The 17,223-nt window shown below is 38.9% G+C and overlaps 1 protein-coding gene across 7 annotated transcripts in view; it reads left to right on the forward strand.

Moving 5' to 3' along the window:
* The window catches only part of RERE (arginine-glutamic acid dipeptide repeats), a 346,780-nt gene that overhangs the window by 119,526 nt on the left and 210,031 nt on the right, over positions 1 to 17,223 (forward strand). For 6 of the 7 annotated variants that reach the window (XM_081143853.1, XM_081143854.1, XM_081143855.1 and 3 more), the window contains one exon: positions 7,602 to 8,070. In XM_081143853.1, coding sequence (XP_080999979.1) covers positions 7,746 to 8,070 — 325 coding nt within the window. In that variant the 5' untranslated portion in view covers positions 7,602 to 7,745. Of the gene's footprint in view, positions 1 to 3,633; positions 3,731 to 7,601; positions 8,071 to 17,223 lie in introns of those variants that run through there. The other variant, XM_081143856.1, reaches the window with a different exon arrangement.

Consider the following 17,223-nt stretch of genomic DNA (forward strand, 5'->3'; position numbering starts at 1 on the left):
GTACCCGGGTCGATGCTCTGACCACTAAGCCATACCGGCCAGGGCAGCCCTTTGAAATCTCTGCGATAGACAGTTTGGTTAAAGCATTGGCTCTCAACTGTGAGCAACTTTGTTTCCCAGAGGATATGTTGCAATATTTGGAGATATATATTTTGTTGTCCTGATGGGAGCAAGGGGATTCAGCTACTAAATTTACATGGGCAGAGAACAAGGATAATATGCAGGGCAGTGCCCCCGCCACTTCCCCCAGATCTGGCCCAAAATGTTCATGGTGCCACAGTTGAGAAGCCCTGGTTTCCGTCATCCACTGAGTAGAAGAGACACAACTGTGGGCAATGTGCAAAAGTAAAAATTTCTGTATGTGATTGGCAAAAACTTCACATTTAACACTATGGGAAAGCAATTGCTTGTATGAATGACTGTGAGTTCTTTAAAGAAAGGGAGGACTTTACATTTTTATTTTTTTAAATCTCCTTGGGCACCTCATCTTTGGTAATTCCTTGCCCCTACTTCAAATAAAAATATTGTCTATTGTTTGTTATTTAATTTTGAGTTGTTAATTGTAACCTAAGTTTTGCGTACTTTCCCCACCTTTTGTGGGTCCTGTGTTTTGTTATTATGTCTTTTTGGAAGGAATTAAGATATTTGGCAGAGTCCACAAATCTTAGTTCTCTCAGTTTCCCCAGAGCTTCCCAAGGAGTTGAGGAAGTGTTCCTTACTCTGAGCATTACATCCACTCAGATCTGATTAAGGGACATTCATTCTGTGCTTCTGTGTTCATACCACAAAGGCCACTCTGAATCTGACTAGCTCATCCCATCTCGGTTATTTAGGTACTTTCAATACGACATGTGTTCTGGGAATGAGTAGATAAACTCAGGACTGGCTGAGTTTAAATATTTTTTAACCCTAAATGTAGAGAATTGCTGGACAGGCATATGTAGCCATTCGCTTATGTCAGGTCAGATGGGAGAACTTCGCAGCCCATTTATTTTCACATGGAAGAAGGGTTCTCAGTACCACAGCAGTTTCAGATAAAACCAAGTCTTCTCTCTGCACGGGTTCATGGCCTGCTGACCCCACGCTCAACGGCTCTCTGGCATGCTTTGAGGTATTTCCTGCAGCAGGTTGCTGTTTATGAGAATGCCTGTTTCTTATCCAGTGAGTACAAATGTTAGAGTGACATTCCCTTTCCAGAGCTGAATCATTACGTTTTCTTTCACAGGATGTGGGTATGAAAGGGAATAGGAAACAGTAACTGATTTCCCTTTGAACGCAGTTGCCCAGCCACAGCATGCCTCTTTCCGTATTCAGCTGCTTCTGGGGGCTGGGCCCAGTAGGGTGGGCAGCTCACTCACTTACGTCTTCCACATCTTCCACGCTGGGACCATTTTGTTCCTAAAGGAAAATGCTAAAACATTTATGGAGCTACCGCAAAATGCAGAAATGGCAAAGGCAGAAGCTCTTGAGGTGCCTTGGTTCCTTTCCTATTTAGGCTTTCAGAAATAGTGGATTTGAAAGCAAGCTTGTTTGGATAGCACTAACAATTATAGATGGGAAATCTCTCTTGCCAGGCAAAATGAATGTTTTCAGAATGCTATTTTCATCTCAAGAGCCTACAGTGACAGACACCCTGTTTGCTTAGCCTATTGGATAACTTGGCTTTTAAGGCTGTGTAATTTAAGACAGTATGGCCTTGTGGTTAAGAGTATAAGCTCCTGGAGTCAGCAGCCTTTGGTTCATAATCCTAGGTCCAACATGTAGATGTGCTATTTTGGTCTACCAAAATACTATGTGATTTTTGTCGTCTTGCTCAGCCTCTCTCTGTGCTTGCTTTTGCAGTGGGAAGATGTACATCATGATAGTGCCTACTGAACAGAGATGTAGTTAGGATGATCATATGACCTGGTTTACATGTTTTTCCTGAGTAATTATTAATCTTTTTTTTTTTTTTAAATGTATATCTCTGTTGATTTCAGAGAGAGGAAGGGAGAGGGAGAGAGAGAGAGAGATAGAAACATCAATGATGAGAGAGTCATTGATCGGCTGCAGCCCGCAGCCCGGGCATGTGCCCTGACCGGGAATCGAACCCTGATCACCTGGATCCTAGGTCGACGCTCAACCGCTGAGCCACGGCCGGCCGTGCTAATCTTTTTAACTCTCAGATGTGTCCCAGTTTGGACAATAAATTATTTTGTCATTTTTGTTATAGTGAATATTAAATGAATTAACATGGGTAAAATGCTTAGCAAATATTTGGTGCTCAGTGAGTGTTAGCTGCTTTGTTATTTTAGAGGTTCCCCTTTCTACTTAAGCTTATTTCCTACTGTTTTTCCCCTGTAGCTGCCATCAAGGACAGCAACTGAATTGAACACTTTTTTTTTAAACTGAACTTCCTTGCACCTGGAATACTTTCTTCCTTTTGCTCCTCCTTACCCTGTTCATGGTTTATGAGCCAGGTCCAGCACCACCTCAGTTATTTACTCATGAAATGTTTTCTTGCCCAAATAAAAGGCTCCTCATAATGCCCTCAGTTGATCTAGCTTATGTGTGAGGGAGGGCAGGATGAAGTAATTCATTACTCATGTTTGTGTGCCAGGCAGTGAGGGTCTCAGAATACAGGAGAGGCAGAAACAGCCAGGGGTCAGCTCCCTGGAGTTAGACACAGATGTTAATCAGATCACACAAATAAATGTGAAATTACAGTTGTGGAAAGTGCTGTAAAGGGATTTTAGATATTGTATTAGAAAAACTTTATACTCACTTCCCTGGTGATCTCACTCAATCTCATATCCTTAAAAACTAAATTTTTACCTCTAGTCTGTACCTCTGCCTACCTAAAGTCTTTATGTGGTTTTATAGGCTTCTCAAACTTTTTTTTTTAAATCCTCACCAGAGGATATTTGTTCCCATTGCTTTGCAGAGAGAGTGGAAGGGAAAGAGAGAGAGTGAGAGAGGGGAACATCGATGTGAGAGAGACACATTGATTGGTTGCCCCCAGCACATGCCCTGATTGGGGCCTGGAGGGAGCCTGAAACTGAGGTATGTGCCCTTGACTGGAATGGGACCTGAGACCCTTCAGTCCGCAGTCCGCAGGCCCACACTCTTAACCACTGAGCCGGCTAGGGCCAGGGTTCTCAAACTTAACATGTTTATACCTGAGCTCCTAGTCTTTCTCCCAACTCATATGTCAGCTTCATCCATCCAGTTGCTCATGTCAGACCTCTTGGAGTTGTTCTTGACTTCTTTGTCACACCACACCTCCCAGTTTGCCTGCACATAATCTTTGACTCTTACATTCAAAATAAGTGAGTAAGATGTCTCTGCTTCTCTGCTGCTATCACCCTAGCCCGTCCCAGCTACTGTCACCTTTTACCTGGGTATTCAAATGAGCCTCCTCTCTCACCAGTCTTCATGGTGCATCCCTTCAGGTTTTTCCTCAACAGCCAGAATCATCTTAAACAGAAGTCAGAGCATGTCTTTTTCTGGTCTCTGTAGTGGCTGAAGTGTCATTCTAGTCACTTCCTGTCACTTGAGTAAAGGCCAAAGTCCCCCCTTTACCTCTCTGAACTCATCTCTGACCACTCTCCCTCTTCCTTGTACCACTGCAGCGCCTTTGGCCTCCCGTCTTTTGAGTTTGTCTGGCTCACTCCTGCCTCTGGACATTTGCACCTGCTTTTCCTGCTGCTAGAATGATCTCCCTCCGTATGTCCTGATAGCTGCCGTCTTAGTGAGTGCTTCCCTGACCGTCATTTAAAATTGTATTCCTCCGACACTCCCTTTTCCCATTGAATTCTCTGTTTAAGATCTTTTCATGTAATATATAAACACAGTTGTGAGTATGCAAAACACAGGCTTTATTCTTGTATTATTTATTATTGTATTTTCCATACGAACAACTGTAAACCTACGTTTGCCCCACCTTGTGTATGTGTGTGTATCTATCTATCATCTATCTATCTATCATCTATCTATCTATCTATCTATCTATCTATCTATCTATCTATCTATCTATCTATCATCTATCTATCTATCTATCTATCATCTATGATCTATCTATCATCTCTCTCTCTCTCTCTCTCTCTCTCTCTCTCTCTCTCTCTATCCGTCCATCCATCCATCCATCCATCCATCCATCCATCCTATATGCCTATGTATCTAGATCTAGATATCTAGATGAGGGGTCTGAAATAATGTCCTTCTGTTCAGTGTCATTTTGTATAATGTTGATGAGATGCCATAGGAACTTAACTCTTATTTATATCAGTTAGCCTATGGGAAAATTGGTTTTATTACATGTCATTTTGCCAGAGATCCAAGAACCTATCAAAGACATTAAGTGAATGTTGTTATTTTGTTTGTGGTCTTTCCCTGCCTAGAAATCAGCTCCATGAGGGCAGGGAAGTTTATATGTGGTTCTCTGCTGTTTTCCTTACACCTAGAGCAGTAACTAGCACACAGTAGGCATTCAGTAGACATTAGCTCAGTGAATGGATGAAGATTATTGTGACTCTTTAACATGTTTTGCATTAGATCTTCTTCCTTTTTTTTGTTTTTGTTAAAGTATCTCATACCGTGTTTCCTGTTTATCTTGGTTGAGCTGTGGATCAACAGAGATACTTTCAGTATTTTTGTCTTTCTTACTGGAGAAAACTGTCTTCTTGTGGGGAGAGGGTAAAGAGTGTATTTCCTAAATCTGTTTGTCCGAATTATCAGCATGGATACATGTGGGAAAAATTGGCACCTAAGAAGAACTAATGACCCTGGCAGCACAGATTATAACCTGAGCAGCAGGTTGGAATCAGGTCAGATGTGGTTCACCTTTGAAGAACTGGCTTAGAATCATTGGCTGTGTTGCCATTTGCAGATGATGCCTATTTAATTTTCCTTCGGCATGGTGACTTCAGTTTCGTTCACTTTATTTTTATTAATTTTTTTAAAGGTCTTTAATTGTTTTTAGAGAGAGAGGAAGGGAGAGGGAGAGAAACATCGACGTGAGAGTGAAAACATCGATCAGTTGCCTCCTGCTCTATCCCTAGCCAGGATCAAGCCCACAACCTGGTCATGTGCCCTGACTGGAGTCAAACTGCCAACCTTTTGGTTCACGGGATGATGCCCAGCCAACTGAGCCACACTGGCCGGAGCTGTCTGGTTCATTTAATTGACTTGTTGAGAGAAAGGATCAAATGGGATTCTGGCAGGCATCTGTAACTCCTTGTTGTTACAAAGATGCTATTGTTGTATTGTCTACTTTGTAAATCATTTCTAGTAAACTTAAGTGACAACTACCTTTCTCAGTGCCATCTGGTTCCTCTTGGGTCCCTTTTTCAAATGTCACATTAATATTGTATGTTGGTCATTGTATAATGAGGCTCAGGAAAATTATAATGCTATAGGAAATACAGAGGAAAAAAATACTTTTATCTCCACCGAGCTATGTATCAGAGCCAAATGTAAATGGTAATTGGATTGACTTTTACTTTGGATTATCAGTGTTCTTAGTTACTTGAAAGTTGGGGACACACTTAGACATTTTGTTGATGCCTTCTCTGTTGTTTCTTCAATTTTTCTTTCTTGCTCACTCTTGGCAGAAACAACTCCAATTTCTTTGTAAATAGAAACACAGGATATGATATTGTAGGGAGTACTGTTGAATGCACAATTTGGACTTATTTCTTTCTTTTTGAGTGCTAAAATAGTATTTTTACACAATTTTCTGGAGCAGTAATCTTGTTCACCCTAGGGAGACTGGTCTTTTTCTTAATTTATCAGAAGTGTGTCTGTACTGCATCTGAGAGGTTTTCAGCCTAAGCTCCTTGCTCTTTTTGGACTGCCGGTAGACTTGGGTCCATTTTCAATGTCAGAGGAATGTTTTAACATCGGTGCCAGCTGATAGTTTTCTTCCTTGCATGATTGTTTTGTTTGTGCTCTAAACGTAAGATGGAGAAAGTAATATGTCTCTTTCTATATTTTCAGTTGCTAACACCAGTGGTTTATAGGGACTTGGGAGTTTATTACTGTCTGTTTAACAGATGATTCATCTAGGCAGAAGTTTTTGCAGGCACTAGAATAATTTTTCATTTTCTCAAAATATATTTACAATATTGAAATCCTATCTGAAAGCATGTTTTCTATGTAGAAGAAATAATTTCAGTTTGTGCTACATGCTTTCATCTTTCTGACTTTGCTTATGGATTGTCAGCATTATTGCTTCTTTATTGGTCTATCTCCCCAAAGGTGGTTGTTAACTTTTTTTATTTTCCTGAATGCCTAAGAGTATTTGAAGTGCTAAAGGGACTTTTTTTCTGGTATCATGTTTGACCTCTGAGCTTTGGAAAAAGTATATGGTAATTTTTATGGTTTTGGCATGATCAGTGAGAATTTTCTCTGCTTCTGAGGCATGTAATTGCGAACTGATTTGTTTGTTGTCAAAGTAAAGAAGACCAGTCTTTTGTTTGTTTGCATATGTTTTTTATCTGGCCCTAGTAACATGAGAAACAGATGCTTCTCATATTGATCAGTCGCCTCCTTTCCTCCTTTCATTAGAGCATTGTGGGCAATGGCCCTGAATTTTCCCCTCATTGTATCTTTAGTTCCCAACACCTGGCACATAGTGTTTGGTACAGATTCTTGACACATTAGATGAGATATTGGGGAAGATGGTAAAAGATTGCAAAAGATAAATTACTGGTTATTATGTCTGTTCAAAACTGACTTGTAAACAAAACAGTTTTTTCCCTCCTATGAAATTTTTATTAGAATTATGCTGGATTGAAGTTAGGTATTAACTCTCCTCATTTTAAACTCCTCACCTCACACTTTCCTTGTTGGGTTTGGTTCTAGGGAAGAGTCTCTTAGGGAAACTACTAAGAGTGAAGTTTGGAAGAATATAAGTACCACTTAATATTCCCTAAGGCTAGAAGGTGATTCTTAGAGCTGTTATGTTTGGTTAAGGCAGAGATAATATATCTTTAGAGAAACCATTTTTCTTGGGAAATAAGTGGAATAGTAGACTTAGAAGATGTGAACAATTGTAATTGAAGGCTAAAGAATCTTGCTTTGGAGTTATTTATTTGAGTCAACTCTTGTGTTCATTGTTGGGAGGAGCTCTGGAAATTTGGAGAAGTGTCTGGAAAGAGTCTTCAGAAGGTAGTAGCACCGAGACATCCTGAGACATTTTCCAAGGCTCTCCAAATCGTTTAGTTTTTTCAGGTAGAGATAATTTTTACTAGATGTTCTTTCCCTTTTAAATTAATTTTATGGCTGTAAAGGGCCTTTTGTACAATTGTACTCATTATATGTTGTCTACTAGGATACACTTTTTCCTTAAAAAGAAGACAATTGGTGTATAGAAAGTATAGTTCATCTTATGCATTCAGACATTTTTCATTATTGCTGTTGTAGAAAATCCCAAACCATATGCTAGCTGAGGCCAAAACTGTATATAATTAAAATTTTTTAAATCACTTGTACTTTTTTTTCCCTATGGCTTGTGAGAAGTTTTTAGCATGAGTAACAGATTTGTTTAATAAGACATTATTTTAGGGAAAAAATATGAGGAAATTATAAAGTAAAATCAATGTCTCTTTTTTTTCTTGTAGCATTTTTGAAACGTTGGGGTTGTTGGAGTGGTTGGATTTTCCCTGGAATTGAGTGAGAAATTCAGAAGACTGAAGCCCAGGCTTACTGTCTACCTTTCACGGAGGCCTAGCCGTGAGAGGACAGAAGAAGGCACGTGGCGAATCATGACAGCAGACAAAGACAAAGACAAAGACAAAGAGAAGGACCGGGACCGAGATCGGGACCGAGAGAGAGATAAAAGAGACAAAATAAGAGAAAGTGAGAATTCAAGGCCACGCAGGAGCTGTACCTTAGAAGGAGGAGCCAAAAATTATGCTGAGAGTGATCACAGTGAAGATGAAGACAATGACAACAATAGTGCCACCACAGAGGAGTCCACGAAGAAGAACAAAAAGAAGCCACCGAAAAAAAAATCTCGCTATGAAAGGACAGACACTGGTGAGATAACCTCCTACATCACTGAGGACGATGTTGTCTACAGACCAGGAGGTGAGGGGCATTACATTTGAGTCTTTACACTGTGTGTGGAGGGGAAACGACACCAGCATTCGGGTGTGTTTTCACTTGGTAAGGCAGGCATGGAGCTCAGAAGGGTCGATGGTAGTTTGGGTGGACAAACTCAAGGTAGTAAGCACACTGACCCACTTCTGGCCAGTTGGGTGTACTCACTTCTTGCTCGTGTCTGCCTTAGCACAGATTTCTCTCCTGGCTTGGGCGCTTGTCAGGTTCTCGCCTGTTTTCTCATGCTGCTGCTTCTCTCCCTTCACCATCTGCTCAGTGGTTTTCAACTCATGACTTTTTCATACAAGTTAGGATGTAGTGACACTGGTGGGACAAGTAAACCTTAAGATTCTTGGAAACAGGAAATTTTATGCTTGCTATAGGAGTGACCGGTATTTTTAATGGCCTTCAGATCAAGGTTTCTTTCTTCTGATAACCTTCTTTTCTAAAGAATTGAGCTTTAGGTTCTCTAATCAGTGATGATAGTTGAGGCCAAGTAACCTGCTTTGTTTTTCAGAAAATATACTATGTTCATTAAATGCACTGGGGTTTATAGCATTGTTCAGAGAAGATACAGATCTAGGTTTCAGATGAGATACTGGGAAACAAGTGATTCAGAACCTGTTGGGCACCAACCAGACTTTCCTTTTTCATTTGATATATTGTGTGTATTAAGATACTTTTCTTACAGAAGTCAGTAAAACTAGCTAAAAATAATTTTGTTTGAATTACTTATAGTGCTGAGGAATGACATGAATTTCATGAGCTGTAATTAACAGGTTAAAGGCCTCCCAGTTTGATATCTTCCCAGGAAAGGGAGATTATAAGGAGGTTATTGTTTCATTACTGAGGTGTACTGTAACTGTTTTGAACTTCAAATAAAGTACCAGCCCCCCTTCCCATAGGAATTAGTTTTGAATTTCAAAAGAATTAATATTAGAACTTTTACAGATAAACTTGTATTCACAACTATAATTTCTTGGTTGATGATTAACTTAGAAGATATTTATGTAATATACAATTCCAAAGTTCAGTTTGTAGAGAGATTAGAGCATTGGTGTAGAGATTTTATAATCTGTAGGTTCCGTACTGTCAGTGTCCTTGATTCAGACTTAGATATTGGACAGTAAGAATTTCTTAGCCACCGAAGACTTTCATTAGTTACCACAAAATGCTTGCTATGGACCTATATAGTTCTAGGTCATGAGAAAGGAACAGAATGTGTTAACTCCTTTAGATACAGATTATAGCATGAAAACTTAAAGCAAGCTCTTATTCTCTTGATGCATCATAATTCACTGTGGTAACGTGATCATTTGGATCAGTCAGAAGGCCAGCTGCCTTGTGCAGTATTGAATGCCAGCCTTTCTCAGTGGAATGTTACTCTTGTGTTTGCGGAGATACTTCCCCCAAATGTTTGGAGTGAAATACGTGTGGGAGATGCTGCACACAGTGCCCCTCTCAGGGGAGAGTGTCATCATTCATGACTTGGAGAAGTCCTGCAGTTAAGGAAACACCTTTAATAGTAAAAACAAAACAAGACAAAACAACCCTACCCTTTTCTCCATTTATGGTACTGTGGCCCCGTTTCTTCTGAATATCTCCCTAAGAAAATCCAGTTTTGAGTAAACTGTTTTGGGGACTGTTGCACATTCATATTGCACCTTCTACAAGATGATAGTAGTCTTTCCTGCTTGATGTTTAGAAGAGGCAAGTTGCTAAGGGCTTATTTACAAAGTGTTTGGGAAGAACTGAGGGCCCTTGTGAAATGTGAAAAAGATAGCTCTCTTTGGACGCTAAATATATTGCTATAAAGGATCTGTAGAAACCGAAAATGGTTTGAAAGTTTTCTGGGGCATTCAGAGCATGACCACTTTGTGCGAGGGGCTCCTTGTGCTTGGATGGCTGATGTTGTTGTGGCCTGGGGCCTACACCCTGTCAGGCCTAGTGGATGCTTGACTCTTTGGTAAGAAGACACTCTTTGACCTCCACTGGTTTCTTTTCTTTTTTGGGGGATGAATTTGAAGCTAAATGACTTGGTTTCCTTCTTGAAAACACTTCTTTCTAAATGGAGGGTGGTTAAATATTGCCTATTTAGGTTTACCTAAACTGAACAATCAGAAGTTAGGGAGGGGACTGTTGTGATTAGAGTCCCAGATGGGACTGGATTTTTTTCCCCCTTTGTCTTTCTTTCTGATCTTTTTCCTTCTTGGTGCAGAGACTACTATAATATCTTTTGTTGGTGATGAAAACCATTCTCACCCAATGGCAGAGATTCAGTATACTTAGTTGTATCTTAATATTTAGGTAGGATCTCTACGGGACATAAGGGATTACTTTAGTATATTATTAGTTGTTGAATGGTAGATCTTTTGTGCTCCTTTGTTTCTTTAGGGTATAAAACATGGATTTTTCTTTTTGCTTTGTACTCTTCTGAATTGGTTTTAATATTTAGATTAAGTGTAAATTATAGGTGCCTCTCAAAATGTCATTAAGAATGAGCCTAGTAGTGAGTGATACTGTGAGGATAAAAATAGACTATTATGTAACTGTACTTCTTATCCTAGGGGAACAGGTCTGTACTCAGATTATATGGTCTGAGAAGAATGAGATATTATTGACAAATTGGGTATTATTTAGAATTTATTTCACTAGCTAAGGATTAACCTCCTGCATGTCACAACCAGCTTTTTTTTTGGCCCCAGCTCCTTATCTCTGGAGTTATCTTTGTTTTGCTCATAGGAGCTCAGCATAATGGACTTTTAGCTATACTGCCCATGTTACTTTTTGCCTAAGGGCCTTTGTACTTGCTGTTGTGCAGGCTAGTGAGGGTCCCCTCCCCCCCCGCTTGCACACACAGACACACTTTCTTAATTCTTTTTTAAAAATATTTTTATTGATTTTGAGAGAGAGAGAGAAATATCAATCAGCTGCCTCCTGCATGTTCCCCACTGGGGATTGAGCCCTCAACCTGGGCATGTGCCCTGACCGGGAATCAAATCTGCAACATTTCAGTGCACAGGATGATGCCCAACCAATTGAGCCACACCAGCCAGGGCACACTTTCTCAATTCTTATCCTTTCTTCAGCTCCTCCATTCCAGGGTAGTTGCCTTTCCTCTCCCAGGTTACGCAGATTTCTTTTATAGACTCTGTCACAGCATTATCTATCTTTTCTTCTAGTACACTAACACTTTTCTGCTTTTTTCTGTTACTGTTTTAATATCTGTCCATAAAAACAACAGCTCTGTTTTTGCTTTTCATTGTATTCCTGGCATCTATGACAGTAGTGTACACATAGTGTGTGTTCCATAATATTTCTTGAATAAATAAATTTCTGAAAACCTTTCAAAAATCTATTGACTGGTTAATGATGTCAGAATTAGAATAATGCTTCTGGAAGTGTATTTTGAACCATTTATTTCCCAGTGAATGATTTAACAGACTTGTTCTAAAATAAAACAAAACAGAAACTTTGTGGGTCTCTGTGATATATTGCCCCTATGTCTAATCTAACTTCTTTGTTGTCTATAAACTGTTATTCTACTTTTGAGATGTCTGTCACGGTAACAGATTGATTTGTTACACAGCTGTGTGCAGTCAGATTTCCCTTTTGGGCTTCTTTAGCATAACATACTGATTTCTAAATCAGTATGCTCTGGGTAGCATATTAATTTCTTTCTACTCCTCACCCCCTAGCTTTATTGAGATATAATTGACATATAACATTAAGATGTATGATGTAGTGGTTTTATATGTGTATATATTGCAAAATAATTACCACAAGCATGCATAAGCTCACGTTACAATTTGTTGTTTTGTGGTGAGAACTTTTAAAATCTACACTCCATAACTGTCATACAATGCAGTATTGTTAATTACAGTCACCATGCTGTACATTATGTCTCTAGAATTTATTATTCATCTTATAACTGGAAGTTTGTACCCTTTGGCCACCTTTACTAACTCCCCCACCCCCACAATCATTAATCTGTTCTCTGTTTTTTTTTTAGATTCCACATGTAAGTGGGATCATATAATGTTTGTTTTTGTGTAACTTTTTCATTTAGCAAAATGTCCTCAGGGTTCATCCACATTGTTGGAAATGGCAAGAGTTTCTTCTTTCTTGCCCGGCTGGGCGTGGCTCAGCGGTTGAGCATTGACCTAGGATCCAGGCGATCGGGGTTCAATTGCCGGTCAGGGCATATGCTCATGTTGTGGGCTGCAGCAGATCAATGACTCTCTCATCACTGATGTTTCTATCTACCTCTCTCCCTCTCCTTTCCTCTCTCTGAAATCAATAAAGATATATATATTTTAAGAGTTTCTTCTTTCTTTATGGCTGAATATTGTATATAGACCACATTTTCTTTATTCAGTCTTTCCTTGATGGATACTTAAGTTGCTTCCATGTCTTGGCTATTGTAAATAATGCTACAGTGAACTCGGGGGGGGGGGGGGGGGGCGGTGTGTGCAGATATCTCTTTGAGATATAGTGACTTCATTTCCTTCAGCTAGATAACTGGTGGAACTTGCAGGATCATATGGTAATTATACTTCTGCTTTTTTGAGGAACTTCCATAGTATTTTCCATAGTGGCTGTATGAATTTACATTCCCACCAACAGTGTATTCACTATTGTCAGTTCTACACTGTGGCTCCTTTATTCCTAACCAGGTAAACAGTAAAAAAAATTTAAATTATTGGGAGGTATATTTTCATTTTGGCATATCAGTTTTGTTTGCTGTTTCGATAAAGAAACATACATTCTTTAAAAAGTGCTTATTAAGCTGATTCTCCACTTGTATTCTGTCATATCAACTGATGGTTTTGTTTGACTCTCTGGAGTATTTACCCTAGATATTACTCTTAGAATAACAGAAATCACCACCACATACAAGAGGGGGAAAATCAAGATTCAGGATTTTTAGGTTTGATATATCTGTGTTCCTTCTACTTTTTGAACAAAACGTGAAATTTTACATGAAGATAAGTTTTATATATAAAAGACAAAGAACTTTTAAGTTTGTGGTTTATGAAGTTTTAAGTGAAATAAACATTTCTCCTTTTTATTTCCAATTTTTTTTTCATTATTGTTAGGAATTGGGGGCTTGAACTGAAAAAGGACCTAGAACCTAGAATTAATTATACATTGAACATTGAGATGTTAATTTCTTTTGATGCAAATGGAATTTAAGCTGGAAAAAAATTCAAAGTAAACAAAATGAAACCTGGGGATCTAGTTTGCATCAAAATGGAAGTTAAAAGTAGACTGGTTAATCAGGCATAATGTTGGTGGACACAAAAGAGTGTGATACTGTGTGGTTCCTTTTCTATAAAGTTTAAAAGTAGGCAAAACTAATCTTGAGTGTTTCAAAGTCAGGATAGTCGTTACACTCAGGCCCTGCTGTTGGGAAGAGAGCATAAAGGGGACTCACAGGGGTCTGGTCCTGTTGTGTTTCGAAATGACAAAGATTACTTTGTGAGCATTTATCATGTTTTGCACTTTTTTAAATGTGTGCTATTATGCTTCAGTGAAAAAGTAAAAACATGAAACTGTTTTCCTAATGGATAATTTTCCTTTGATTCAAGTTCTTATTTAAAGAGGGAAGGGGAGGTACTAGCATATTAACAAAATGGTATGTCTCACCTTTAGCTACTGATTTTTTACCGAGGGATTGGTCTCTGACCTGTTAAGAGGCTGAATTTAGTTTCGAAGTCTTGGTTCTCTGAATAATTGAAAGCTTATTTATGTCAGTTACTCAGACAAACTTTCCTCTTTAAAATAAAGCAAAACAAAACTCTAGCATTTAGTGTTTCAGGACATAAATTTTGGGGGAAATAAAAGCTCATTTCATCTGTAACTTTTTATTATCCATGTCTGTTATATTAAGAAAAATTTTAGTTGGATGTGACATGCAAATACAGGTGTCTTCTTAAGGCATTCTTTTTCTGGAATGGGGTGCAGCCTTTTCTGATGATTGCAAGAATATTTTTGTGTAACAAGAAACATGAATTCTGGCATAAAGGAACCTTTAGACCCTGCTTGAATGAAAGTGGCTTGGTATATGTTGTAAGTTCATTTGAACTTAATAAACCTAATACTAATCTGCTTAAAGCCTTTCAGTGGATGCTTATTGCCATAGAATCCAAAATCTTCACCTGGCACACCAGACATTCTGTGATGTAATTGCATATCTGCACAATCATCTTCAGACCTTACTTTTATTTGGGAGGGAGCACAATGAGGCATTGTATTAGTTTGCTAGGGTTGACATAAACAAAGTACCACAGACTGAGTGGCTAACCACAGAAATATATTGTCTCAGTTTTGGAGGCTAGAAGTTCCAGTTCAAGGCATGGGCAGGCCCGTGTTCCTCCTGAAGGTTCTAGGAGAGGATCTGTCTCTTTCAAGCCTCTCCTAGCTTCTGGTGGTTCCTTGACTTGTGCTAGCATAACTGCAATCTTCACATGCCATTCTCTTTGTATGCCTATCTTTGTCATTGGTGTCCTTTTATAAGGGCACCAATCATATTGGATTATAGCCCACCTTATTATAACTAATTATTTTGCAGTGACCCTTTTCCCAAGTAAGGTCACATTCTGAGGTACTAGGGGTTAGCACTTCAATATACAATATTTAGTGGGGGGAATGGAATTCAACCTATATCATGTGGGAACAGCTTCGTTGCTAGGTAGACTCAGCTTTGAGTGACCCGAGTTTTAGTGACCAATTCAGCTTTCTTAGTTGTGTGCCCTTGGAACAGTTGTGAAAAATGTATTTCTTACTTTTTAGCATATTATAGTATAGTTTTAGTTGTAGATTACATTAATTTTTACTTTTCTGTTGAAATTTAGTTTTATCTTTTTCTAAGCCCCAAGAAATAATTGCCTTTTAGTGTGTATTATGAAGTTAATCAGATTATGCATACATAAAAGAAAAAATTCTGGCACACAAAAAGTTACTACTTTATGAGGGTAAAAGAAACAAGAAAAACTGCTATTCTAATGTTATTCTAACAAAGTGATGGAAATTTGACTAATTAACCCTATCTTTTTCAATTTCATAAGGAAAGGGTTGTTAAGTGTAGTGAAACAGGTACACTAGACACACATTTGCTGCTCCAAGTGTTGGCCACACATTGACACCCATGAGAGTTGGTTACAAATGCAGAATCTTAATTCCACTACAGATCTACTCAATCAGAATTTTTATTTTAATAAGATTCCCAGGTAATTTAAATACTACACAGCCTGGCCGGGAGTGGCTCAGTGGTTGAGCATCGACCTAGGATCCAGGTGATTGGGGTTCGATTCCTGGTCAGGGCACATGCCCAGGTTGCAGGCTCGATCCCCAGTGGGAGGTGTGCAGGAGGCAGCCAATCAATGGCTCTCTCATCACTGATGTTTCTCTCTCTCTCCTTCTCCTTTCCTCTCTCTGAAATCAATAAAGATATATTAAAAAAACAAAAAAAACACATTTGAGAATCACTGATCTAGACCAGTGCTTTCCAGCCTTTTTCAAGTTAATACAAAAATAGAAAATGTGTGCATTGCCTTGAGGGCTGAGAGGATCAGCATCCCAGCACACCTGTCACTTACCTGTGGCTGACTGGAATTTGGGCAGATTCAAAAGAAAGAGGAAAAGGAAGATATGCTTTTAAAGGGAAAAGTGAGCTAGGCTTTCATGGCTTGAAATTTTATGTGAAATACACCACATGCAGTTCAAGAGAAGCAGAGGCAGCTGTAGAATTAAATTCCAACCAGCCAATTGGGGACAGTTTAGATCTTCTAAAGTGTCTGTTTGCAAAGGGAACTGTGAACTTGGGTGCAAATAGACAACAGGCATGGGGGAGTAAAGGAGCCATGCCCAGGGATTATAACTAATCACTGTTTCTAAAGCACCTGCTTTTTTCCTGTATCCAGGGCTCACTTTACACATGTTGTTTCTAGTCCTTAAAAAATTCCCTACGTAACCTGGTCATTGTTTGCCCGTTACACAGATGAGGAAATGAAGGCTCAGAGGCCAGGGTCATACAGCTAGTTTGTAAGATGGCACAGGCCTGTGAGAATTGGTGGAAGCCAAGAATGGATGGGTATTTGCATAAAATACTGAATTAATACAAAAAACAAACACACCTATGTTGAAAGGAAAAAAAGGGGTAGGCCTCTTTCTTAAAAAATGCAAATGATGTAATTACTGTTTACCCTGAAACAACCTGGGGTTTAGGGGTACTGACCCCCCTGCACAGTAAAAAAATCCTCATACAACTTTTGACTCTCTACAAACTTAACTTACTAATAGCTAATGAACACATATTTCACATGTGTATTATATACTGCATTCTAACAATCAAGTAAGCTAGAGAAAATAAAATGTTATTAAGAAAATCATAAAGAAGAGAAAATACATTTACTGTATTTATTGAAAAAAAAAATCTGGCCCGGCCGGGCATGGCTCAGCGGTTGAGTGTCAACCTAGGATCCAGGCGATCGGGGTTCGATTCCTGGTCAGGGCACATGCCTGGGTTGTGGGCTTGATCAATGACTCTCTCATCATTGATGTTTCTGTCTCTCTCTCTCCCTCTCCTTTCCTCTCTCTGAAATCAATAAAGATATATTAGAAAAAGAAAAGAAGAAAAAAAAAATCTGCATCTAAGCGGAGCCATGCAGTTCAAACCCATGTTCAAGAGTCAATTGTACTTGGCTCTTTTTCTTTTTTTCTTCTCCTAAAGTTAGTTACATCTTGTCTGTTTTTGAAAATGATTGTTAAAAAGATAAATGCATAGCAACTTTGGGAAGTTTGCTGAGTGGGGAGAGGTAAATTGTTTCAGAATATGTAGGCTAATGCTGATTACTGGATTTTAATTTTAACTCGGCAACTAAAAGGGAAAATACATAGTTTTTGTGATCTAATAAAAGTCAGCATATTGTATTTGTTAAAGTTTTTTTAATGCAATTTGGAGAACATTGGCCACATCACACATGCAAGTATTTTGTTAGTAGGGTAACTCCCAGAATGGGTGGAAACCTGTCTGGATCCAGGGCAGTGCTAATTTTTGGTTAGTGGGAACTATTGGCCATTCAATCTGGGTGCTACCACTGGAATGGGTGCCATTCAGCATTTTCTTGTCCTTGCTGT

This window comes from Miniopterus schreibersii (genome assembly GCF_964146895.1).
Source record: "Miniopterus schreibersii genome assembly, chromosome: 8".
Taxonomy (NCBI): Eukaryota; Metazoa; Chordata; class Mammalia; order Chiroptera; family Miniopteridae; genus Miniopterus; species Miniopterus schreibersii.